This window comes from Globicephala melas, chromosome 12 (assembly GCF_963455315.2).
Source record: "Globicephala melas chromosome 12, mGloMel1.2, whole genome shotgun sequence".
Classification (NCBI taxonomy): Eukaryota; Metazoa; Chordata; class Mammalia; order Artiodactyla; family Delphinidae; genus Globicephala; species Globicephala melas.
This window is the reverse complement of record NC_083325.1, coordinates 26,643,939-26,671,045: the sequence shown is the minus strand read 5'-3', so window position 1 is coordinate 26,671,045 and position 27,107 is coordinate 26,643,939. Positions and strand designations below refer to the sequence as shown.

Below are 27,107 nucleotides of genomic sequence, written 5' to 3'. Positions count from 1 at the left end.
GCCAAAGACACACCAGCCCTCAGTCACTGGGAGAAGGACCTCTCATACACTCGGTGAGTACTGTACAGCTTCTGCCGTCTCTGTCTTTCTGGGGCTGCCGGACCCCTGGGTGCAGGAGGCGCCTCCAGATTGGCCTGGCTTCTGTGACGCTGGCCCAGGTCACACGTCAAGACCCTCGGTGTGCAACTCTGCCTACAAGCACACTGCTGCCTGCCAGGAAAAGGTATTTCTGGCCATGGGGCATCCTGGGGCAGGAACAGCCTGGAACGGGACTCCCTGCCCTCCTAACTGGGTGGTGGGTGGGATGTGTCACCTGCGGTCTCTGCTCTCACTGCTCATCAGAGCCAGCGCAGATCTACACCCATGAGGTGTGCTTTGTCGTGGCTCAGAATGTCTGGGAGGCTGTTTTAGGGGAACAGACGCTTTTCAGAGAAATGACTTCTGCTCGGGACATTTAAATCCAAACCAATTATGGCCCCTGTGTCTGTGTCTACTGGGGATGGGTGAGTATTTTCTTCAGACCCCCACGGGTCTCTCTGATTCATACTTGGCTAAGCGTTTTCTCACCCTTGAAAGCTCCAGGGTCATTGGAGGATGCAAAAGGTGGAGTGGAGTGGAGTAAGTGTCCTGGGGCATCATGAGGTTTTAGGGCTGGAAGGAAGTGGAACCATCTAATTCGTTCTCTGATGAGGACACTGAGACCTTAGAGAAGTTAAGCAACTTGTACAAAAGACCCACACCTGGCTGTGAAACCACCCATCAATGCCATCATCTTCCCCCAACGACACACACACAGACACAAGAGCATAAATAATTAAGAGGAAAATAGACCAAGGGGCTGTGTCCGCTTTTGCAAACAGAGTCTGCTAACATCTCTTTACAGCTGAGGCTGGCTGGGGTAGTGATGCAGGCCTTGGAGGCAGACTCCCCAGCTACCAAAGTTACCTCAATTTCCTCACCTGTAAAATGGGTGTAATGGTAATAATACCTATCTGGCAGTGCTGTTGTGAGGATTAAATGAGATAATATATGTATAAAGTGCTCAGGTCAACACTATCAGGGCCTGGCCCTGAGTGCTCAAACTTTAAAAATCACCTGGACAACTTGTTAAAACACAGATTGCTTTGTTGCCTCCCACCCCAGATTTTGACTCAGTAGACTGGGGTGGGGCCTGATAATTTCCATTCCTGATAAACTTCAGGGGATGCTAAGGCTGCTGGTCTGGGACCACACTTTGCATAGGGAAGCTGTAGCACTTGCTTTTATTATTTGAATGGGTTTAGACCTTGAGGTTAGCCCTTGGGCTGCAGCAAGACAGAGATTCCTGTGACAGAGATGCATGGGCACTAGAGAAACTCTAATGAGCAGAGATTCTACATGTTACGCCTGGGAAACCAAGATGGGCAGAATGATATCATGACCTTGAAGCTAGATTTCTTTCTTCCTTCCCTTTGTTCATTCTGACATTTATTGAGCACTTGTTATGTACCAGGCACTGTCTCTGCTCCTTAGGGACAGTGTAGGGGCTTCTGCAATCACTGGGAGAGATAGATGAGAACCATGGAGAAGATAAATATACGAAAGGGGTAAAGCACAGGAGGAGTCCCTCACCCAGCCCAGAAGTTATCAGGGAAGGCTTTCTGGAGGAAGGGGTACCTGAGCTGGGTCCTGAAGTAGGGGTAGCTCCAGGACAGAGGGAGCATGGTCTTTGGGACTTTTTAAGGAGCTCAACTCCACTGAATATAGATTTCAAGGCAGGAAGCAGGGAAAGCTAAGGTCAGAGGGGCAGGCAGGGCCAGATTACTAGGGATTGGGCAATGGGGCACAACAGAAGGATGATAGCAAGAGGTCTGCCCTCTAAAGGGACTGCTCGGGCAGCTGTGAGGGGAGTGGACTGGGCAGGGCAAGAGTGCTACAGCAGTGCAGTGGCCCCAAGTTGGTGGCTGGAGCTGCATGGAGGCAGAAATAAGAGGGCCTGGGGATTGGTTGGGAGGGAGGAGGAGGCAGTCAGGGTGTTGGGCTTGGGTTCCATCCCGGGTGGGTGGTGCAGATCTCTGAGGGGCCATTCCAGTCAAAGGACGGTGATGAGGACAGCAGTCTCAGAGGTGGAGTTGAGGTGCCAGGGCATGGGGTGTAGATGCCCCATGGGCTCTGGAGCTCAGGAGAGGGGTTGGGACTAGAGCTGAGCAGGGGGAGAGAGTGAGTGGCCGAGGTAAAAGGCAGAAGAGCAGTTCCAAACGGCAGATTCCTGAGGATCAGAAATATTGCTAGCCAAAAGCCATTTGTTTTTGCTCTTTGCAGTACGCGGGCCTCTCACTGCCGCGGCCTCCCCCGCCGCGGAGCACAGGCTCCGGACGCGCAGGCCCAGCGGCCACGGCCCACGGGCCCAGCCGGTCCGCGGTATGTGGGATCTTCCCGGACTGGGGCACGAACCTGCGCCCCCCGCATCGGCAGGCGGACTCCCAACCACTGCGCCACCAGGGAAGCCCCAGAAGCCATTTTTAATTTAATTAGTGTATATTAACCAAGTCGAGATACCCCGAAGTTAATAAGATGTGCTGCTAGAATTTTCCACCATAGGAGTGTTTCTTGTGAAGTCATTGTATGGATATATGTGTTTGCAGATTATAATAGGCAGCGCTTACTTGTCATTTGAAGCCCTCACTCCAAGATGTTTCCCCAACTAATATTTGAAATCTCACTATCTGAGAGGCCCTCCTTTTAGGACTCAGACTTTCCCCTAAAATGAAAACATCCTTGGGAGCTGGCATAAATTCAACCTTCCCTTCAATAATCATTGATTGGTGAAGTGGATCAATTCATCTCCTTCCGGTATGGTAGGCTTCATCCGGGGGGCAAGCTCTAATGGAGAAGAGTAAGAGAGATCATAAGAATTATTATTTTTGCAGCCCTTTACAAAAGGGGCTGGCAAACTTTTTCTGTAGAGGGCAAGATCGTAAATATTTTAGACTTTGTGAGTCTAAAGGTCTCTGTCACAGCTACTCAACTCTGCCATTGTACCGGAGCAGCCATGGACAGTATGTAGTGAATGGGTGTGGCTGCGTTCCAATAGAACTTTATTTATTATTTGATTTTCATATAATTTTCTTGGGTCATAGAATCTTATTCTTTGGCTTTTTTGCAGCCATTAAAAAATGTCAAAACCATTCTTAGTTCGTGGACCTCACAAAAACAGGCGTTGGTTTGCTGACCCTGATTTAAATTGATTTCCAATTTATAAAGTACTTCATTTCCATTATTTCATTTGATCCATTATCGTGGGAAACGAATGTCACCATTTCCATTTTACAGTTGAGGAAACTGGAGGCCAAAGAGGGAGCCGTGGGACTTCGCCATGGGAAGGGGTGCCCAGAGGGAGGAGAGCAAAGAAGGAAGGGCAGGAGAGAACTCTGAAGCGAAACCCTTCTCCTTCAGAGTGAGGGTAGGGGGCTCTCATCTTGTCCTCATGTTTGCTTGGGGGTGGCCAGGGGGATGCGTGGGTGAGCAAATTCTTTGTGCTCATTATGTCTTTGGATTTTGGCCAGTTTTCAGAGAGGAGCGGGGAGCTGTGTTTCTAACTCTGTGAAATCCTCAATGAAGCCCAGATGTAGTACGTGCTGAAAGAGCCAGAACAGTGCACTCGGCTTTCTGCGAGTGCGAAGTGGTGTGACCCAGGAAACCACAGTGACGTTGGCTCTGGTTCAATTGACACGCTCAAGTCTAGCCACAAATTACCAGCAAGTGGCTGAGTGAAGTTTAGAATTTCCCCTGGCAGAGACATTCCAGGAGAGCCTGGCTCCAGGGCCCAAGTCTTCTCCCCGGGCAGCACAGCACAGGCTACGCCAAGCTCCACTCCAGGCCAGCTGTCTCAGCTGCTGGGAAACAAAGTCCAACGTTCTTTCTTACTATGGGTGGGGAACTTCAAGGGGAGACAAAAGGGTTCACTGAAAAGCCAGACAGGCTTGAACTATAAGTCACAAGAGAGAGGGGACCCCAGAGGGAGACAGTCACAGAGGTGCAGCTTTGCCTCTTGGCCACCTTCTAGCTTTCGAGGTTGTTTTCTCCTCAAGGTGGACCACCTGCTAGAACAAGGAAACACAACTCTTTGTGACCAGCTTGTGAAGAAGACTGTCCCAGTGTGGTTCTAAATCACGCCCACATGACCGAGCAGCCCTGAGACTGGCCTGTGGGGACTCGAGCTCAGCTTGCAGGGACAGGGGCAGAGCAGATCGTCAGGGGAAGGCCAGGAAGGTGGTGGGATCGCCATCCAACATACACTGAGCACCTACTACGTGCTAAACACCGATGCAGGGGCTGTAAACATAAATCTAGACCTAGGCATGGCATAGGAGGGGCTCAGAGGCTCAGAGAGAGAAAAGAACACAGGCCCTTTTGTTTTAGGGCTTTTGCTGCCAACGGTGCTAGAGAGACAGAGAGGCAGAAGCAAAAACACCAAACATGGAGAAGTTGTGAGGGTTTCACTGAGGTGGTGGGGAAGGTGCAAGCCCAGGCTTCGAAGCCTGTCCTGGGCTGAGGCCACCAGCCCTGCCTCTCCCAGTGAGGAGCCGGAGAGCTAAGTCCTTTCACTTCTCTGAGACTTGGTTTCCTTATCTGTAAAATGGAACTAAAAATATCTTCCCTCAGGGCTTTTGTGAGGATTAAATAGATAATGTATGTGAAAGGCTCCCAATTTTTAAAAATTAAAAATACATTTTTACCAAAAATGGAAGCACAGAACATGTTGTGTTTCACCTAACAGAGCAGCTTGCACTTTTCCCAGGATATTAAATATTCTGCTCTCTCTGTCGTAAGGAGGTTTCTGGAACCTAGTTTAGAAACCATTTTATTTATTACTCAATAACTTTTTTTCGCATTAAAGTTGGCCAAATCTTTGCACTCACCCATGAGTGTTTCCCAAGGATAAATTCCTAGAAGTGTCTTTGTGGAGTTAAAAGATATGTACACTTTTAAGGCTTTTGATAAGTAGTTTTGAATTCCCCTTTAGAAAAGTAGTACAGTTTGCCCTGTCAGCCGTGAACGGGGGCCCACCTTCCCACAGCTCTGCTGGCAAGGGTGGCCCTAAGAACCGGACACAGCGCTCTGGCCGAAGGTGGGGCTAGCTTTTATCATGGCTCCAGGACACTGCAGACTGTCGACAAGACCCCAGGTCCTGCTCACAGAGGCTGAACGAGAGCTTTCACAGTTTGGTTATCTAGACTCACATCCGCACCCTCATATTTATCCTATTAAATTTAATCTTAGTGGACTCAGTTCATTTTCTCTGCTTTTTGAGATCTTTCGGATTTCGATTCTTCCAGCCAACGTGTGTGTTTTATCTGGACATTTGATCAGCATGTACTCTATATTTTCATCCAACTCATTTATAAACATGTCACATGAGAAAGGATCAAGAGTGGAGCTCTGAGGCATATCATTGCCTCCAGGTTGACAGTGACCTATCAATTAACACCTTTCAGCGACAATAACTCAGGCAGCTGTAAATAAGCCTAACTGATTTATTGTTCAGCCCACATGGCTTTATCAATAGGGATATCACGGGAGAATTTGTCAGATGCCAAGATCAAGTGAAGCTCAATGTCTCCCGCCTTCTCCTGCATTTCCAGCCAGGGGGTCCTGCGGAAAAAGGGAGGCTGGCAGTCTGCCAACACTTGTTCTTGGTAAACCCTAATCAATTTCAAGAAATCACTGCTTCTGTTTTTTAATTTAGTTATTTTTATTTTATTTAGTTTTGGCTGTATTGGGTCATCGTTGTGGTGTGCGGGCTTCTCGTTGTGATGGCTTCGCTTACTGAGGAGCACGGGCTCTAGTCGCACGGGCTTCAGTAGTTGTGGCTCACGGGTTCTAGAGCGCAGGCTCAGTAGTTGCGGCGCACGGGCTTAGTTGCTCCGCGGCATGTGGGATCTTCCCGGACCAGGGATTGAACCTGTGTCCCCTGCATTGGCAGGTGGATTCTTCTTTTCTTTAATTTTTTTAGTTATCATATTCCAACTTTATTGTCATCAATAAAATACCAATTAATATTTTTTTTCTTTTCTAGACAAATACTCCCATATAGCCTACTAACTTCAACACAGGACACCTCTAGCACAACAAGAGTCTATCCTATTTGAACAAAATTCCTGGGATTCACTTTCCTTAGTAAAATTCACTGTTTTTATGTTATGGCTAGTCTAACTCCAATATCCCACTACCACCACCTCCCCCCGCCACCCCCAAAGCCTTTGAAAACAACAGAAGGGGGAAAAAATGTTTTAAAATTCTAAAATTTTATATTCTATTTCCCTCTGAATTGCTTGGAAGAAGCTTACTTTTTTTTTGAATTTTATTTTATTTATTTTTTATACAGCAGGTTCTTATTAGTCATCAATTTTATACCCATCAGTGTATACATGTCAATCCCAATAGCCCAATTCATCACTCCATCCCCACCCCCCCACCCCCGCCACTTTCCCCCCTTGGTGTCCACATGTTTGTTCTCTACATCTGTGTCTCTATTTCTGGGCAGGCAGATTCTTAACCACTGCGCCACCAGGGAAGCCCACTGCTTCTTTAATAGTGCTTTCTTTAATAACACCTTCTGGAAACCTGCCTAATTTGCATATCAAGATTATCTGAGGTTTTAGATATCTGCCTTCTTTCCCTTTTTGAATATTGGAACAACATTTGCCATCTTCTCTCCTGACATCTCTCCATTTCTCCATTGGTCTAACATGGCAGAAGGTTAAGGATCTTCCCTGCAATCCAGAAACTGTTCAGACCAGAGACAACATTGTTTTGAACAACTAAGTACTTTCCTTCAATCTCCACCTCATCTCAGACCAGTGTCCTCTCACCAGTGTTTGTTCTACCTTTGTTATTCTGAAAATCCTTCTCCTTGACATCCATTGATTCATTCACTCATTCATCTGGGTAAAAAAAGGTTTAAGAGCCCACCCTGTGCCAGACATTGTGCTAGGCTTACAGAAGAATCGCTGGAGAACAGGACAGGCCCAGCTCCTGCCTTTACAGAGCTACAGATGAGCCCAGATGTGCAGAGTTGATCATTGCTGGGACAAGTTCAAGGTGCTGTGGGGCAAAGAAGAAGGGCCACTAACTGAGACCGGTGGGCCAGAGAGACTGAAAATGCAGTGTTAATGCAGAGGCCTGACAGGGGATGGGAGTCAGTAGCAAATAGGTTGGGGGAAGGGTGTTCCAGACCCTGTGTCTAAAGGGCCAGAAGGGAGACAAGATGACATATTCGGAGAATGGAAAGGAACTCCACATAGCCAGAGTGAGAAGGCCAAGGGGGGTCGGGGGGAGATAAGCCTGGAGACATAGGCAGGGGCCAGACCCTGTTGGGCCTTGTAGGCCAAGGGCGAGAACTGGGACTTTATCACTTTGAACATGGGTGATCGTGAGGATCAGCAAGGACAAGCAGAGCTGGATTCAAGAAGTCACAGTGGGCCTGTCCCCTAGTGTGCACGCTGCTTTGAATATAACAGGCAAGGGCTTCCTTTTAGCCTGCAAACTGTGTGAATAAGCTTCTGCTCAGTCTCTAGGTAGCCTTTCTGACCTCCCGTTCTCAGGCTGTGATTCTGTCTCCTCTTTGCTTTGGTCATGGTATTTGCTGTCCTCCTTCCACGTAAGGGTGTTGGAGGACCAGCATCCCAGGTGTCTAGGGCAGCTCTCTTCTTCCCCTCCTGCCGCTCGTTCCAAATGAAGCTTGGTGGGCTGTCCTCTGCAGCCACCTTCTCTCTCCATGCCTCTCTTCTCTGGACTCCCACCTCCCCCGGAGCTGGGACCCTCTCCACTTCCACTCTGCCCCACTGAGGGGCTTCTCAGGCTGGAAGGCAATCCACACACCATCTCCTGAGCTGCCATTTCTTCTCTTGCTTCACCAAGTGCCAAGAATTTGTCAGGTGTGGTCTTTTTACACTGCCCCTCACCCAAAGAAAGAAAACCTGCAACAGACATTAGAAAAATTCATTCCCTCATCACTTTGCAGTCGTCCCAATTCAGATATCAGCACTGGAGGAAGGACTTCTCTGTTTTTCTCCATCTGAAGCAACAGAGACAGTGAGTCCCATCACGAATTCTCTCACTTTCCTCTCTCCTCTCAGGTTGCCCTGTCCTCCTCAAGGGGCTCCTACCCTTAGGATTGTACATTTTCACCTGCATCTTTTTTTCCTTAATGATATGTATGATTGATTTTAATTATAAACTATACATGGATACAGTCTCCTTGTTAACAATTAAAACATTACAGCACTTCTCCTCTCAGTCCCCTTCCCACTTCCAGGTAACCACTATGATCAGTCTTAGACTTTTTTTTTCCAGAACTTTTTGCTATGTGTTCACATCCACACAAAAAGAAAATTATGGAAAATGCACAATATTGTTTTGTGCTCTTAAAAGAACTCATAAATGGTTTTATGCTGGACATTCTATTCTGCAACTTGCTTTGTTCACTCAGCAGAATGGTTTCGAAATCTATCCACATTAGTCCACGTCGATCTGCCTGGCCCTTCTCTTAACCTCAGTACAGTATCCCACAAGGAACTTTTGGATAGTACCAGATTGTGTGTTGGTGTGTTTCTCTGATTAAAGAGTGCCAGTGTTCCCACAACTTTGCCAACACCTATAATAAAACTTTGAATCTTAACAATACGATGGGTGAAAATGGTCTTATTTCATTTGCATTTCCTGATAGCTAGTGAGGCGGAACATCTTTTCATGTAATTGTTGGGTGTTTGCATTTCATTTTGTCAATTATCTATTCATAGTCTTTTTATTTTTCTCTTTTGGGCTATTTACTTCTTTCTTATTGATTTGTAGGAGTTCTTTTATATAGCAAATAGTAACCCTTAATTATGTTTACTGCAAATTTTTTCAATTCCTTTTCTAAACTTCAAGTCTTTAGAGATTCTTTCCATTGGATTAATGCTTTGTAGTCATTTCAGGTCTTCGAGAGGCAGGTGGATTAATTTGCTAGGGCTGCCATAATAAAGTACCACAGATTGGCTTAAACAAGGGAAATTTATTTTTTCACAGTTCTGGAGGTTAGAAGTCTGAAGTCAAGGTATCAGCAGGGCTGGTTTCTCCTGAGGCCTCTCAACTTGGCTTGTAGATGATTTGTCTTCTTGCTGTGTCTTCACATGATCTTCCCTCTGTGTGTGTCTGTGTTCCAATTTCCTCTTATAAAGATACCTGTTCTATTGAATTAGGCATACCTGACACCAGTCATATTGGATTAATGACCTCATTTTACTTTAATTACCCCTTTAAAGGCCTTATCCCCAAATACAGTCACACTCTGAGGTACTAGGGTTAGGACTTCAACATAGAAATTGGGGAGTAAACAGTTCAGCCCAAAACAGTAGGGTAGAGGGAAGAAGCCCAAATGCCAGAGAGTAAGGGGCCAGGTCCATACCTTCCCTCCTGGAACTAGGTCCTGGTTGCCGATGGGGTCAGGCCCCAAGACAGCCAAGAATACTGTCTCCAACGTGATTTTGACAAGTGGCCAATTACCTCTCTTCTCCCCAGTTCCCTAGGTGCTCTAGCCCCTGGTTCACTCGGCCAGACTCACCATGTGTGAAGAGGAGACCACTGCGCTCGTGTGTGACAATGGCTCTGGCCTGTGCAAGGCTGGCTTTGCAGGAGATGACGCCCCCCGGGCTGTCTTTCCTTCCATTGTGGGTCGTCCTCGCCACCAGGTATATGTTCATCTGGACCCAAGGCTTTGAGTTAGTAGGAGGACGCACTGCACTGTGGAGTATATGCTGAGCTGCACGCGTGTGTGCGTGTGTGTGTGTGCTAAGTAAGGTAAGGTAAGAGGAAGACGTGTATGGATTGGCCCTGTTCTCTCAGAAAATGACATTGTTTTAGGACAGAGAAGAGAGACAAGAAATCCTCTGCCTTCCCTCCTGCCATCTCCACATTCATTGGTATCTGCCTCACCCTGTCTCCTTCAGTCCGGTTTCCAGGGGAAGAAGGACATTTTCCCTATCTTTAACCTTCTTCAGAGACCCTCCAATACCTGAATTCCTCTAAGTGGAGCTCTCGGCCAATTCTGTTCTCCTTCCTTCTCTTTTGCATTGCAGGGTGTAATGGTGGGAATGGGCCAGAAAGACAGCTACGTGGGGGATGAGGCTCAGAGCAAGCGAGGGATCCTAACTCTCAAATACCCCATTGAACACGGCATCATCACCAACTGGGATGACATGGAGAAGGTATTGGTGGACACCCCCTTTAGTGTGCTCATTTTAACATCATCAAGACCCACCCTCTGCCCTGTCAACTCTTCCTCTGCAATGTTTCTCACATCCTTCTTTCCTTCCTGTCCATCCCCCTGGGCATTCCCCAGCCTCAGCTGCCAACATCTCTCACTAGACGATTCCAATGGCTTCCTGACTGATTTCTTTTTCTCCTGCCTCACTCACCTAATTCATTCTCTGCACTTCTGCAAAGCTTGTCTTTCTAAAAACAGACCAGATCATGTCACTCATCTCCTCAGACTCTTCACTAACCAACAGTAGGTTCCTAACTCACTGTCTGGCGTTTGAGGACCTGGTCCCGCCTAAGTCCCAGCTTTATCCTTTCCAGCTTTCACTCCAGCGCAGTGCTTATCCTTCTTTAAAATGCGTTGCTGCTTCCAGAAAGGCAAATAGCTTTCTCCCCTTTATTTTCCGTCATGACCTCAGATAGGTGCATTGATGCTATATTAGTATGATGCTTCTCTAGTGAAAAATTTAAATAGGAATCTCTACCGGTTTCTAGAAGCTTTTTTCATGTCAGAAGATGTTGAGGGGTCGCCTTCCCTGGCAGCCCAGCGGTTAGGACTCTGCACTTCTGCTGCAGGGGACGGGAGTTCGATCCCTGGTCTGGGAACTAAGATCCCGCATGCCACGTGCCCCCCCCCAAAAAAAGATCAAACTCTCACTAGATACCTAGGAAATATTAATATCAGGAACAAACCACCTGTAAATGATAAATGAAAATAAAATACTTTAAAAAAAGAAGACGTGGGGGGTAATTTTTTTTTTTTTTTTTTTTTTGCGGTACATGGGCCTCTCACTGTTGTGGCCTCTCCCGTTGCGGAGCACAGGCTCCGGACGTGCAGGCTCAGCAGCCATGGCTCACGGGTCTAGCCGCTCTGCGGCATGCGGGATCCTCCTGGGCCGGGGCACAAACCTGTGTCCCCTGCATCGGCAGGCGGATTCCCAACCACTGTGCCACCAGGGAAGCCCGGGGGGTAATTTTTAAATGGTAGTTTGTGTTCCACAAAATCACGTGCAAAATGCTAATAGAGCCTTTCTAATATTCTTTTTTTAATTGAAGTATAGTTGCTGTACAATATTTCGAATATTCTTTTGATAAATTCCACTGACAGTTGTCTGAGAATTCTTGTTTCTGCAATGACTGTCTTTTGAAATGTAATAGAGGGCTTATTGAGCAGACTGCAACTGGGAATAAAGAAAGCTGATTTGAAATCTGTAGTACACATATACTTTTCTCTAAACCCTAGATTCAATTTCTCTAAACCCTAGATTCAGTCACTCTGAATGTGACATAAATAGATAAAAATACAATAGCTCTTGCTTCACTCCGTGGGATGGTTAAGAGCACAGACACTGGAGTCAGTGGCAGGGAGATCTAGGAGCAAATCCCTCCCTCTAAGCCTCAACTTCCTTATTTGTGGAAATAAAAATACTTTCTTCATTAGGTTGCTTTGGAGGTTGAACTAGGCAAATATTTAGTATAATCCCAAGGCATGGAACATACTTAATGCTCCATACGTGGCACATATTATTATATTTCTAATGATATCTAATTTGAAAACATAATAGACAAAATATTTTATTCACAGTAGTAATATGAACTCTTTAAAGAAACCCCTAAAATATATTCTGTGCCTTAAAAGAAAAACTGAATAGGATAAAGCTGTCAAATCTTCTCAAATTCATTTATAGGCTCATTGCCATTCTAACAAAAATCTCACAATTTAAAAAATTGTATATATTTAAGGTATACAACTTGATGATTTGATATGTGTATACATTATGTAATAGTCACCATATTCAAGCTAATTAACATATCTACTACCTCACATAGTTTGTGTTTTTTTTTTTTTCCCCTTGCAGTGAGAACACTTAGGATTTACCCTCTTAGCAAATTTCAAGTATACAGGACAGCATTGCTATTTTTAGTCACCATGCTAATATATTAAGTTAGATCTCCAGAATTTACTCATCCCACATAATTGACACTTCGTATGCCTTGACTAAGATAGCCTCTCTTTTCCCTTCCCCCAGCTCCTAGTAGCTACCGTTTTACTCTCTGCTTCTATGAGTTTGGCTAGAAATATCACGAGTTTTAATTATGCAAGATCATAAAGTGTGGAAAAATAAATAAGACAAAATTTATGAGAATAAAATGAATAAGAAAAACTATGAGAGGAGACTTGCTATATCCAAATAGTAAAATATAATATAAAGTTATAAAAATTAAAACAATTTGGTACCAATACAGAGGTAAAAAAGAAATACATGGTAAATGAAACTTCCAAGACCAGAGGGTAGAGAAGGATTCAATAATTCAATGAATTATTCTGTGACAACCAATTCATTATTTGGGGCATAGGGAATCTGTTTATGGCCATTACTTCATACAATTTCATCAAACACATATCAATTGAATATGAAAGTTAAATATAAAAATTCAAATGATAAAAAATACAGTATAGTAAGTGTGAGTATTTATCAAATTTCTGGTGAAAGAAGAGAAAAAGAACGACAAATGTAAGGGCTTCCCTGGTGGCGCAGTGGTTGAGAGTCCGCCTGCTGATGCAGGGGACACGGGTTCGTGCCCAGGTCTGGGAAGATCCCACATGCCGTGGAGTGGCTAGGCCCGTGAGCCATGGCCGCTGAGCCTGCGCCTCTGGAGCCTGTGCTCCACAACGGGAGAGGCCACAACAGTGAGAGGCCCGCGTACCGCAAAAAAAAAAAAAAAAAAAAAAAAAAAAAAAATCCCAAGAGTGACAAATGTGACTTCTTAAAAATCATAACTTCTAGTGTGTGAAAAACAAAACCAAATTTAAAAGGCAAACAACAAATTGCAAAAAATATTCACAAGTGCAAAAGAGGATTAATACAAACAACTAATGTAAATTGATAATTAAAAACATAGTCTCCACCAGACAAATAATCAAGGGACATGACCAGATAATTGGCCAAATAGAAATTATCAAAAGTTGAAAATCTGAAGAAGTTTAAACATATTTGAAAAATTATTTAAAAACTTATTTAAAAATTCAAAGTAAAACAACTAGGTATTAATTTTATCTATCAAATTATTTCATATTAAGAGTGAGAACACTGAATGCACTTAAGAGTGAAACAGGCAATTTCTATTCTGAAGTAAAGACAAACTTAGCCTCTTTGTGGGTGATAGAAACCAAAAAGTTTTCCAATTGCCATACTCTTTAGTTCAGTAATTCCATTCTTAGAATTTTTTTCTTTGGAAAACATCCTGAATAGAAAAAATAAAATGTAATATGTACAAAGATAGTTTTCACAAGATTATTTATAAACAAAAATCAAAGATACCATGAATAGTAATGTGATTAAATATATGATGATGATGGTATATGATGAAATGTTGTGTAAACATTAAAAAAATTTTAGTTCAATTTATTGAAAATAAATGTTTACTATGGAAAAGAAAATTATTTATGTTACATTAACTGAAAAGTGACAGGAAACAAAATTGAACATAGAAGTGTAAGAGTAGTAAATAATAAATAAATGAAAGCGTATGAAGTAAATAAATGGTAGTAGTAATAAAATTTAAAATACATAAAGATGAAAGATCAGGGAGAAGAAAAAAGCCAAAGTGTTAACTATTTATTATTAAGTAATGGAAATATGAGAAATTTTAATTTCTCTTAAAAATATTTTCCTAATTTAAAAATTGTCAACATCCTTAACTTTTAAAGTACTTTATAAAAGCTTCCGAAAATGAAGTAAGATGAAGTGCAGATGCTTGGGCCCAACACCCAAAGATTCTTTTTTTTTTTTTACATATTTATTGGAGTATAATTGCTTTACAATGGTGTGTTAGTTTCTGCTGTACACCAAACTGAAGCAGCTATAAATATACATATAGCCCCATATCCCCTCCCTTTTGAGTCTCCCTCCCACCCTCCCTATCTTACCCCTCTCGGTGGTCACAAAGCACCGAGCTGATCTCCCTGTGCTATGCGGCTGCTTCCCACTAGCTATCTATTTTACATTTGGTAGTGTATATATGTCCATGCCACTCTCTCACTTCTTCCCAGCTTTCCCTTCCCACCCAAAGATTCTGACGTGTGAGCCTGGGATACAGCCTAGGAACCTGCACCTATAACAATTATCCCAAAGCATCCGGGGCCCACATTTGAGGAAATACTGACATCACATTATTAAGCCTAATTGCCATCTCCTTCATGTCTCCTGTGACACCTCCACAGCCCAGGGCCTCTGCTTGTGCCATTTGCTCTGCCTCAGATGCCCTGCTCAGTCTCTGGAGACCTTCCTTTGCTTTCAGGGCCTTCTCAAATCTCCTGGAAAACGAACTTCTCCTGCCTCTTCCTTCATTAAAATATGGACGTGTCTTGTATTTTGTCTTTTTGACTGCCTTTCTCCCTTCCAGACTTTGAAACTAAGATCACATTTAGCACCATCCTAGTACAAAGCCAGGGGTCCCTAAATACATGGGTACAATGGAATCAGAGGACCCTGTGCCTCACCTCTGAAGAAATCAAAGCCCTGTGTCCCTGCCACTCTTTGCCAAATTCCTCTGAAATAAAGCCTCCTGTTTGCTGTCCTGGATCACTAAAGAGGGAACAGTGCACAGCGGGAAGAAGTAACTTCCTCTAAATCAGTGATTCTCAACCGGGGCGATTTTGTCTCCCAGGGGCATTTGGCAATGTCTGGAGATATTTTTGCCCCTCACAGCTGGAGAAGTGCTACTGGCATCTAGTGGGTGGAACACGGAGATGCTGCTAAACTTCAGCCCCCCACAATAAAGAATTATTGAACTTAAAATGTCAAAGCGCTGAGGTTGAGAAACCCTGCTTTAAAGAACAGCCTGGTCAATAATAGACATTGACAGTTAATGCATATCTGTCAGGCTTCAGCAGGAGACAGTATACACTCAGCTGGGGTTCTGAAATTAATTTAAGGAAGGACTACTTACAGATGTGAGCAGGGTTAGGGAACCGGAAAGGGATGCAGAGGCGTTCAAGTACCAGCAACAGAGGGAAGCTCTTCCAGCTGGAAGGCTGAAGAGCAAGAGCAGCGTGACTAGAGCTCAGTGAGAGCTGGAGCCTGAGGAGGGGCTGCGCAACAGGAGCTGTGCTCAGGGAGGCCACAGTGTTGCCGGAAAATCACCCTGCCCTTCTCCCCCCTCCCACTCTCCAACCTCTTGCTGGTATCTTCTCTCAGCCAAGCACAGCCAGAAGCCAGAGAGCTGCAGAGGGCCTTGTCCCTCAGGGCACAAAGCAGGGGAGACAAGGGAGAGGTGTAAATAGGAGCCAAGGTCAGACAGAAATAATCAACACACTAAGTATATTGGCCCCAGGTCTGAGTCCTGTCTGGGGCCTTACTGAGAGGGAATATAACCTCTAAAGAGCAATCAATTCCCATGGCTGACAGGCCTCCAGATCCAGTCCATTCTGAGAACATTGTGCCATCCTCCCCCAGCATGGGCATGTCCATAGGAAGTCTCCAGCCCACTGGGAGTCTGCTGGACTCATCTGACTTTTGTCCCAACCAGATCTGGCACCACTCCTTCTACAATGAGCTGCGGGTAGCACCTGAGGAGCACCCCACCCTGCTCACGGAGGCCCCGCTAAATCCCAAGGCCAACAGGGAGAAGATGACCCAGGTAAGAGGCCAGGAAGACTTGAGCACTGGCACAAGAACACAACATGGCTGCTTGGCCAGATTCTTTCTCCCATTCATGCATCAATGCAACAGATTTTTTTTTTTAACATCTTTATTGGGGTATAATTGCTTTACAATGGTGTGTTAGTTTCTGCTTTATAACAAAGTGAATCAGTTATACATATACATATGTTCCCATATCTCTTCCCTCTTGCGTCTCTCTCCCTCCCACCCTCCCTATCCCACCCCTCCAGGTGGTCACAAAGCACCGAGTCGATATCCCTGTGCCACGTGGCTGCTTCCCACTAGCTATCTACCTTACGTTTGTTAGTGTGTATATGTCCATGACTCTCTCTCACCCTGTCACAGCTCATCCTTCCCCCTCCCCATATCCTCAAGTCCATTCTCCAGTAGGACTGTGTCTTTATTCCAGTCTTACCCCTAGGTTCTTCATGACATTTTTTTTCTTCTTAAATTCCATATATATGTGTTAGCATACGGTTTTTGTCTTTTTCTTTCTGACTTACTTCACTCTGTATGACAGACTGTAGGTCCATCCACCTCATTACAAATAGCTCAATTATGTTTCTTTTTATGGCTGAGTAATATTCCATTGTATATATGTGCCACATCTTCTTTATCCATTCATCCGATGATGGACACTTAGGTTGTTTCCATCTCCGGACTATTGTAAATAGAGCTACAATGAACATTTTGGTACATGACTCTTTTTGAATTATGGTTTTCTCAGGGTATATGCCCAGTAGTGGGATTGCTGGGTCATATGGTAGTTCTATTTGTAGTTTTTTAAGGAACCTCCATACTGTTCTCCATAGTGGCTGAACCAATTCACATTCCCACCAGCAGTGCAAGAGGGTTCCCTTTTCTCCACACCCTCTCCAGCATTTATTGTTTCTAGATTTTTTGATGATGGCCATTCTGACTGGTGTGGGATGATATCTCATTGTAGTTTTGATTTGCCTTTCTCTAATGATTAATGATGTTGAGCATTCTTTCATGTGTTTGTTGGCAGTCTGTATATCTTCTTTGCAGAAATGTCTATTTAGGTCTTCTGCCCATTTTTGGATTGGGTTGTTTGTTTTTTTGATATTGAGCTGCATGCGCTGCTTATAAATTTTGGAGGTTAATCCTTTGTCAGTTGCTTCATTTGCAAATATTTTCTCCCATTCTGAGGGTTGTCTTTTGGTCTTGTTTATGGTTTCCTTTGCTGTGCAAAAGCTTTGAAGTTTCATTAGGTCCCATTTGTTTATTTTTGTTTTTATTTCCATTACTCTAGGAGGTGGGTCAGAAAGGATCTTGCTGTGATTTATGTCATAGAGTGTTCTGCCTATGTTTTCCTCTAAGAGTTTGATAGTTTCTGGCCTTACATTTAGGTCTTTAATCCATTTTGAGCTTATTTTTGTGTATGGTGTTAGGGAGTGATCTAATCTCATACTTTTACATGTATTTGTCCAGTTTTCCCAGCACCACTTATTGAAGAGGCTGTCCTTTCTCCACTGTACATTCCTGCCACCTTTATCAAAGATAAGGTGTCCATATGTGCGTGGGTTTATCTCTGGGCTTTCTATTCTGTTCCATTGATCTATCTTTCTTTTTTTGTGCCAGTACCATACTGTCTTGATTACTGTAGCTTTGTAGTATAGTCTGAAGTCAGGGAGCCTGATTCCTCCAGCTCCTTTTTTCGTTCTCAAGATTGCTTTGGCTATTCGGGGTCTTTTGTGTTTCCATACAAATTGCAAAATTTTTTTTTTTTTTGCAAAATTTTTTGTTCTAGTTCTGTGAAAAATGCCAGTGGTAGTTTGATAGGGAATGCACTGAATCTGTAGATTGCTTTGGGTAGTATTGTCATTTTCACAATGTTGATTCTTCCAATCCAAGAACATGGTATATCTCTCCATCTATTTGTATCATCTTTAATTTCTTTCATCAGTGTCTTATAATTTTCTGCTTACAGGTCTTTTGTCTCCTTAGGTAGGTTAATTCCTAGATATTTTATTCTTTTTGTTGCAATGGTAAATGGGAATGTTTTCTTGATTTCAATTTCAGATTTTTCATCATTAGTGTATAGGAATGCCAGAGATTTCTGTGAATTGATTTTGTACCCTGCTACTTTACCAAATTCTTTGATTAGCTCTAGTAGTTTTCTGGTAGCATCTTTAGTATTCTCTATGTATAGTATCATGTCATCTGCAAACAGTGACAGCTTTACTTCTTCTTTTCCGATTTGGATTCCTTTTATTTCCTTTTCTTCTCTGATTGCTGTGGCTAAAACTTCCAAAACTATGTTGAATAACAGTGGTGAGAGTGGCAACAGAATTTTTTTGAGAATTGCTCTGTTTGTAGTCCATGCCAGAACGTAAGGGAGGTGGGAGTGGGGTAAATAAGCACAGTTCCTATCCTTAATAATATTACAAACCATTTTTTGGACCAAGAGGTGCTGTGATTTCTGCCAGATAGTTTTCTATTCTGCATTGTTCTTTCAGATCATGTTTGAAACCTTCAATGTCCCTGCCATGTACGTCGCCATTCAAGCTGTGCTCTCCCTCTATGCTTCTGGCCGCACGACAGGTGAGTAGCCCTGTAACCCGTTCCCTTTCTGACTTGAGAGGGAGGAAGGGAAAGCTGGGCTCTTGCAGAGATTCCTGTTCAGAAGAATCAGTGGGACAGTCAAAGTCCAAGGAAAACCTTGGTTGGGGATAACAGAAGGGAAGCGCATGTAAAATGCAGATGTGAGTCTACCCAGTATAGCTGGAAAGAATTTACATGAACAAACCATGACTAGTACAACCTGCAAGGGCCATTTCCCTCACCAGTAGTTAGTCTGGGAGCTTGTACACCCTTTCCAACAATGCTAGAATGTTTCTGCTCGTGAAGCAGCAATGGCAGAACCAATGATGTTGGATGTGTAAGTACGATGTGGCCTTGGTATAGAAAGGAGCTCAGGGAAACAGAGGGAACTTCAAAATAAAGTGATTTTTAATAGGGGCTTGACAGCTTGCATGAACATCTTTCTTTTTTTACATCTTTATTGGGGTATAATTGCTTTACAATGGTGTGTTAGTTTCTGCTTTATAACAAAGTGAATCAGTTATACATATACATATGTTCCCATATCTCTTCCCTCTTGCGTCTCCCTCCCTCCCACACTCCCTATCCCACCCCTCCAGGTGGTCACAAAGCACTGAGCTGATCTCCCTGTGCTATGCGGCTGCTTCCCACTAGCTATCTACCTTACGTTTGGTAGTGTATATATGTCCATGCCTCTCTCTCGCTTTGTCACAGCTTACCCTTCCCCCTCCCCATATCCTCAAGTCCATTCTCTAGTAGGTCTGTGTCTTTATTCCCGCCTTACCCCTAGGTTCTTCATGACATTTTTTTTCTAAATTCCATATATATGTGTTAGCATACAGTATTTGTCTTTCTCTTCCTGACTTACTTCACTCTGCATGACAGACTCTAGGTCTATTCACCTCATTACAAATAGCTCAATTTCGTTTCTTTTTATGGCTGAGTAATATTCCATTGTATATATGTGCCACATCTTCTTTATCCATTCATCCGATGATGGACACTTAGGTTGTTTCCATCTCTGGGCTATTGTAAATAGCGCTGCAATGAACATTTTGGTACATGACTCTTTTTGAATTATGGTTTTCTCAGGGTATATACCCAGTAGTGGGATTGCTGGGTCATATGGTAGTTCTATTTGTAGTTTTTTAAGGGACCTCCATACTGTTCTCCATAGTGGCTGAACCAATTCACATTCCCACCAGCAGTGCAAGAGGGTTCCCTTTTCTCCACACCCTCTCCAGCATTTATTGTTTCTAGATTTTTTGATGATGGCCATTCTGACTGGTGTGAGATGATATCTCATTGTAGTTTTGATTTGCCTTTCTCTAATGATTAATGATGTTGAGCATTCTTTCATGTGTTTGTTGGCAGTCTGCATATCTTCTTTGCAGAAATGTCTATTTAGGTCTTCTGCCCATTTTTGGATTGGGTTGTTTGTTTTTTTGTTATTGAGCTGCATGAGCTGCTTGTAAATTTTGGAGATTAATCCTTTGTCAGTTGCTTCTGAACATCTTTCAAACATTCATTCATGTATTCATTGATTTGTCCATTTATTCATTCATTCAAATATTTTCCATTACTCCCTACCATGTGCCAAACACTACAGGCCATGGGCACACACTGTCAAACAAGACAGACCAGCCATTATGGAGCTAACAGCCTAGTGGAGGAGAGATAAAAGTAAAGGATAATTTCACTGCAGGTGATAAGGATGGTGATGGGGAAATATAGGTATATGCAGTTCTGTATCCCGTGCTTTGTGCTTGGTTTTATGCTGTGAACGTCATGTTCAGTGGCCACACAGTAGTCATTGTGTGATGGTTCCATGATTGATTGCTTGATTTTACCATTTCTCTATTGCAGGACCTTTAGGTTGTCTCCAATTTTTATTTTTTATTATAAAATATGTTGTGACCAACCTCCTTGTATAAGAGTAAGCTGCTGATCCCTGGATATTTATTTTGGATCTGGCTCTTACTGAATCATCTGATTAACTCTAGTCATTTCTCAGTTGGTTCTCTTAGGTCTTCTAAGTATACAACCACGTTATCTGCAAATAATGATGATTCTGTTCCCTTTTGATGATAGTACCTCTTATGTGTATTTTCTGTCATACTGCATTGGCTAGAGCATCCAGGACAATATTAAATAATAATAATATAGTAACAATATTGTAGTGTTTCCCCATCAATTATGTGGCTGTTGGATCAGGAGAGATTTCTTATCACATTGAGAAAACTTATTTCCTTTCATGGTTTACTAAAAGTTTCATCAGTAGAGGACGTTATTTTTTTTCAAGCTGGTTTCTATAGTCCTTTTAGCACTACACATGTGTTAGTTTGATGCCTGAAGGATATGCACATTATCCAGTCTCACTAAAGAACGTGCAGCCTAGATGCCAATTGACGTGTGCATTTTTGTGAAAGTGTTTCAAAGCATATAAGAAAAGGAGACATTTTACTTGCCTTCTAGTCTCATTTGGGAAAACAAACCGACATACACAAAAATTGATGTACACAAAACATATGATTGATAATTCTCACCATGGGTGAATTTTCTAGCTGCTAAAGAAAAATATGGTAGTTGAAGATCTTTTGGTAACAGGTCCCAGAAAGAGACAGATGAAAGAAAATACTAAAGGTTTTCATAGGTCTTATCCTCTCTGTCCTTAGGCATTGTCCTGGATTCAGGGGACGGTGTCACCCACAATGTCCCGATCTACGAGGGCTATGCACTGCCCCACGCCATCATGCGCCTTGATCTGGCTGGCCGCGACCTCACAGACTACCTCATGAAGATCCTCACAGAGAGAGGCTATTCTTTTGTGACCACAGGTACCCAGCCTCTTTCTGGACTTGACTTGAGCTCAGAACCAAATCTGATCTAGGACCAGAAATTCTCATGACTAATGAGAAGTCAGTGGCCCTGTGTCCTCAAACTCTTTTAGGGTAAACGGGGAGGCCCTAGGCTGGGGCTGGGCCCCTAGACCAGACCAGATAGTCAGGGCAGCCTTATTTAAGGAGGAATGTTCCCAACCAAGACACCTTGGAGAGGGAGACAAGGCTTAGACCTACTCATCCTAAGAAGCGCTTGGCTTTTCCCTCTTTTAAGTGTGCTTTCACAGCACTCCTTCGCTCCCCAGGGACCTGCTACCTCTGTCCATGTCCACACCAGGATCAGAGCTAGTTTTTATTCGGCAGAATGTTGGTAAGAATCTGGTGGCACATTTCATTACCTAGGGGGTTTATGGTTTGTCTGAGGACAAATGGAAAAAGTAAGGTCTGAATTTCTAAGGGAAAGTGGCCCCCTGGGCAGGAAGAAGTTTTGGGTAGGAGTCTTCCTAGATTCTGTACACTCCCAGCATATAAGCCTCCATCTAGATGGGAAATGTGTCCTGAAAGGCCCTCAGGAAGGCCTGCAGCTTTGTCAGGGCTGAGTGATGAGAGCAAGACAAAAGCACATAAAAAGTTTTGCTTGGGAATCGAGATTTTGAACTTTCACTTTAGAAAGAGGAATGAAAACATTAACATTCATCTTGAGACTGAACCCAAAAGAGAAGGAAGAAGTTTTCATGGAGATCAAAATAGGACAACCAAACTAACAGAGCTGAGTATCTACTCTCCGTCATTTCTACTCTTTCTAGCCGAGCGAGAAATCGTGCGAGACATCAAGGAGAAGCTGTGCTATGTGGCCCTGGACTTTGAGAATGAGATGGCCACGGCAGCCTCCTCTTCCTCCCTGGAGAAGAGCTACGAGCTGCCAGATGGGCAGGTCATCACTATTGGCAATGAGCGCTTCCGCTGCCCCGAGACCCTCTTCCAGCCCTCCTTCATTGGTGAGGCTCGGCCTGTCGTCCTGGCCAATTAGGAGGGCAGGGATGGAAAGAGAAACACCAGGAGTCACTCACACTGTTTATTGTTTATACTTAGCCTATATTTTTCCAGGAAGGACCAAAAATACATAAACAATACAACTAGATTAAAATCTAATTTTAAATATAAGGGTAAGGAAATCAAAATAAAGGAAAAGTGGGATGGGAATATAAACATGAAACTAAGAATGAGATTAAAACATAAAATATTTCTTGGATCCCTCAACATTTAAATCATGGGGTCTGAAACCTATAGCAGTAAACAGGGTGAGTTTGGGGATCAGACCTGGTTTTAAATCCTGATTCTGCTCGTTCAAGTGCTGTACCTTGGACATGTTACCTTCTTCAAAACTCAGTTTTCTTATCTATAAAGTGGAAATTATGATAGCACCTACTAGATAGGGTTGCCACAAGGATGAAATAAGATAATATTTAATACAAGGATAACTACTTTCTTGAGAAGAGAGAAAGAGAAGAGAAAGGCCTGTAAGCAAATGTTGACATATAGTGTAGTGGTAAATAGCAAACTGGACAAAGCGCTATAGGCCTAAGAAATCAGGGAAGGCTTCTCAGAGAAGGTGAATATTTGAATAGAACCTTGAAGAATGAGTGTCATTTTATGGTATCTGGGAATGGAAGGAGTGCAGAGTAGGGAATGGCGTGCAAGGCAAATGGAAAGGTATGTGCAAAGTGTGGAGGAGTGACAAGTCATATTCTATTTGGGACATGATGGGTGAGGTGTGTGTGTCTGTGTGTCTGTGTGTTTGCACACAGAGGAAACGAGAGAGCCACTGGACCACACAAAGAGCATGGGGGTTAATCATATCAGCAATGTAGAGCCCCTGGAAGTTTTTAGACAGCAGAGTAGCAAAGTCAGTATTTCACTTTAGGAAGATTCCTCTATCTACAGTGTGGAATTATATCACATGGAAAAAAGACTGGAGATGGGGGACCCCAGGTAAGTGGGCATGAGCTGGTATGGCAGGCAGGGCCTTTTACTCTGGAAGATCTTGGTTCCAGACTAAGGTAGCTAGATGTCAACCAATAGGCAAAGATGATATGATGGGTATATCCATACAATGGAATATTACTTGGCTATAACAGACTGTAACATGGATGGGCCTTGCAAACCTTATGCTACGTGAAAGGAGCCAGACACAAAAGAACAAATATTGTATGGTTCCATTTATATGAGATGTCCAGAATAGGCAAATCTATAGAGACAGAAAATAGATTAGTGGTTGCCTAAGGCTGGGGAAGGAGTGCAGGGGAAAATGGAGAGTGTCTGCTGATGGGCATGGAGTTTATCTGGGGAGGATTAAACATGTTCTAAAATTAGATTGTGGTGATGGTTGCACAACTCTGTGAATACACTAAAAACTAGTGAACTATACACTTTAAAGGGGTGAATATTATGGTACATGAATTATATCTCAATAAATCTGTGAAAAAAGTGATACAATGAAAGTATTCCTTTAGAAATATTCATCAGGGAACAGTGTGAAAGATCAGTCAGAACTGGGGGAAACTCAAGGCAGGGCGATGACCAGTTAGAGAGTCTGATCTTATAATCCATTAGGGAGGTGACTGAGGCGAACCAGGGTAGCTGCATCAACAGAAAGGTCACCTGAGGAGCTGTAGGTGTGACATGGTGGATGCTGACTAGCTACTGCGATCTCTACTAGGCATGGAGTCAGCTGGAATTCATGAAACAACCTACAATTCCATCATGAAGTGTGACATTGACATCCGCAAGGATTTATACGCCAACAATGTCCTCTCTGGGGGTACAACCATGTACCCTGGCATTGCTGACAGAATGCAGAAGGAGATCACAGCCCTGGCCCCCAGTACCATGAAGATCAAGGTGGGTCCTGCCCTGGCTCCCTCCATCCTGTTCTTTGTACAAAGACCTGTGTACTTGGGAGATGCTCCGAGTCGGGCTGCCAGGCTTACAGCTTGGTGGCCTCCTGGGTGCTCCATCATTCTGGCCCGAGACAGATTTCACCTTGGGGGATTATGTTCTTTGGGCCCTCATAAGCGGGAGACACATTTAGCCTGGGCTCTCAAACACAATTTCATGGACCCCATATGAGAAGGAGGTGAAAGAATTTGGAATGGAGAGAAGTTGAGGGGCTTGAGGAGGAAATGAGGAGGGAAAGAGGGAAAGAAAAGAAGGAGACAACGCCACACCATCTTTAAACTTTAAACTTTAAAAAGGACTTGGGTGGGGCTTCCCTGGTGGCGCAGTGGTTGAGAGTCCGCCTGCCGATGCAGGGGACGCGGGTTCGTGTCCCGGTCCGGGAAGATCCCACATGCCGCGGAGCGGCTGGGCCCGTGAGCCATGGCCGTTGAGCCTGCGCGTCCGGAGCCTGTGCTCCGCAGCGGGAGAGGCCACAACAGTGAGAGGCCCGTGTACCGCCAAAAAAAAAAAAAGGACTTGGGTGTCACCCCAGAGGAGGGTGAAAGTTCCAAAGAGAGAATGTTGGCTATAGGACAGGCTGCTGGTTCAAACTCACAGGAACATTCCTTGATTCCTGGACAGCCTCTGATGTGCTGTCTCATCTTGGTCACAGTCCTCCCACACAATGCTTCTCACTGCATAGGCCTCAACAGAATGGGAGCCCACCTGTCTTACCACTTCTCCCCAGCCTCTGGTCCCCAAGCAATCAGACAGACACTTTTAGGGCTTCTAGGAACTTTGCTACTACAGGATTAGAAAGAGTTAGGAGTAAAATAGAGATAACAGATAGGTTGAAAGTCACAATAAAGTCACAATAAAGTTGGTCTCTGGGGAGTAGGCCTGATCTGAGGAAGTGTGTTCTCTATGTCAGTATTCTAAGAACCTTCTTCACAAAGGCTTTCCCCCTGCCTAGCAGATGGTGCTTGGCACAGGGAAGCAGAGCAGGCCACCAGAAAACAGGTGAGCAGCGGGCTCTTCTCACCCAGAGCCCATTGGAGCAGCCACGCTTACCGAGGTCTGCCGCATGGGGGGCAACGTGCCAGGCCTGGGGCAGCGGCTTTTTACTAGGACGACGTGTCAGGATACCACACCTGATTCTGATTCAGCAGGTCTGGGGTGCCCCCACCACTTACACTTACAAATGGACACCAATGATTTGATGCATATTCCAATTTATGAGCCACTGCCCTGAGTTCAATAACATTGCCGGCCTCCCAGGAGTTTAAGATCTGATCTGTAGACATGATCAATGGAAGAACAGCTTAAATAAGACCAGAGGAGGGGAAAGCACACTGCAGGCAGGGGAAACAGAGTGAGTAAGCAAAGATGGCCGGGGATGTGTGCAGGTACAAACACCCCAGCCACATTGGACTGGGGGAGGTGAGGCAAGTTCCAGGATATGCAAGTGTGGAAGGATATGGAGTACGGTGGGAATGGGGCTGAGATTTAGGGCCTCCAGCCCAAGACAACCCAGAGTTTTCTCACAACTAGAACTGCCCAGCAGTAAAATCTGTTACCTGCTTAATGGCTGTGCCAGTCCCTGAGGTATCTGTCAAAGGAGCAATGGGGTGACTTTTGTCTGCCTGAATAAGATAACTTCTAAAGACCCTACTTATTTAGCTATTCCATGATCTCTGCAATTTAGGAAATATGTAGGGAGATTCTTAGGAGACAAAAAAATCTATTTCATGTCTGGTTTGTTCTAGCACTAAATTCTTAGTCCCTTCAGAAACAGGAATTAGTTGAAGAGTCATGGTCCTTTGAGATATACTTTTAGGTGGAGTTCAAAGTTGTCTGACATGACAACCAATTTCTAAAGGCCAAGCTCAGGAATCCCAGTGGCATGTATGAATTTGAGAACTTCTCAGATACAAGAGACTATTGAGTAGACTGGCTTAGACTCAGGGATGGAGGAATCCCAGCCCAAGCTGCCCACGCATCCAAACTCTAGGCAAGAACAGAACAGCACTCCCCTTACAGATGTTTGTATTGGTTAGCTATTGCTGGGTAACAGCAACTATGAAATTTCAGGGCACGTAATAATAAGCATTTATTGCTCATGTATCTGCAGGTCAGCTGGGAGTCAGCTGATCTAGGTCAAGCTTGGCCAGATAGCTCTGCAGGCCCAGCCAACTCAGGTCAGGGGCACATCTCTCACTGTGGGGCCCAGGCTGAAGGTCCAGTAGCTCTTCAAGGGAAATTCTTCTCATGAAGATGGCAGAGACACAAGAGAGTGTGCCTACCTGCATGTCTGAAACACATTTCTAGCCCCTGTGTCAAGTCTGCTGACATCCCACTGGCCAAAGCAAATACAGGGCCCAGCCCGAAGTCACAGGGTGGAACACTGAACTCTTCTCATGGAGGGGCAGGGGGATGGGGTGGGAGGAAGAGTGACAATCTGAGCAATAGTCTAATCTACCACAAGGTTTCTCCTGTTCCTCTCTGACCACAGAGGCTGTTCTTTTCCAGGACAGTCTGGCAGTGTGGTGAGATGATTCCTGGACCACCTTCCCTATTCCTTGGCGACCGATCATGATTCACCACATTTGCTCTTTGCAGATTATTGCTCCCCCAGAGCGGAAGTACTCAGTCTGGATCGGAGGCTCCATCCTGGCCTCTCTCTCCACCTTCCAGCAGATGTGGATCAGCAAGCCAGAGTATGATGAGGCAGGGCCCTCCATCGTCCACAGGAAGTGCTTCTAAAGTCAGAACAGATTCTCTGGGGGTCTCCTTGAGACTGCTCTGTTAACAATCATGA

The 27,107-nt window shown here is 44.2% G+C and overlaps 1 protein-coding gene across 2 annotated transcripts; it reads left to right on the top strand.

The window, feature by feature from the left end:
• ACTG2 (actin gamma 2, smooth muscle) lies at positions 1-27,107 on the top strand. 2 transcript variants are annotated; one of them, XM_030877597.2, is made up of 9 exons: positions 1-53; positions 9,544-9,713; positions 10,101-10,229; positions 15,814-15,924; positions 18,428-18,512; positions 21,188-21,349; positions 22,159-22,350; positions 24,072-24,253; positions 26,909-27,107. In XM_030877597.2, the coding sequence occupies exons 2-9, from the start codon at positions 9,588-9,590 to the stop codon at positions 27,050-27,052; spliced, it is 1,131 nt and encodes a 376-aa protein (XP_030733457.1). In that variant the 5' UTR covers positions 1-53; positions 9,544-9,587; the 3' UTR covers positions 27,053-27,107. The 2 variants fall into 2 exon arrangements, with proteins under 2 accessions (XP_030733457.1, XP_060165267.1); XM_060309284.1 differs by having other exon boundaries at positions 38-223.

Coding starts and splice junctions, on each gene's coding strand:
- ACTG2 (XM_030877597.2), top strand. CDS start 9,588: ATGTGTGAAGAGGAGACCACTGCGCTCGTGTGTGACAATGGCTCTGGC. Junction 21,350..22,158: donor CTATTCTTTTGTGACCACAG/GTACCCAGCCTC, acceptor TACTCTTTCTAG/CCGAGCGAGAAATCGTGCGA. Junction 22,351..24,071: donor CTTCCAGCCCTCCTTCATTG/GTGAGGCTCGGC, acceptor GATCTCTACTAG/GCATGGAGTCAGCTGGAATT.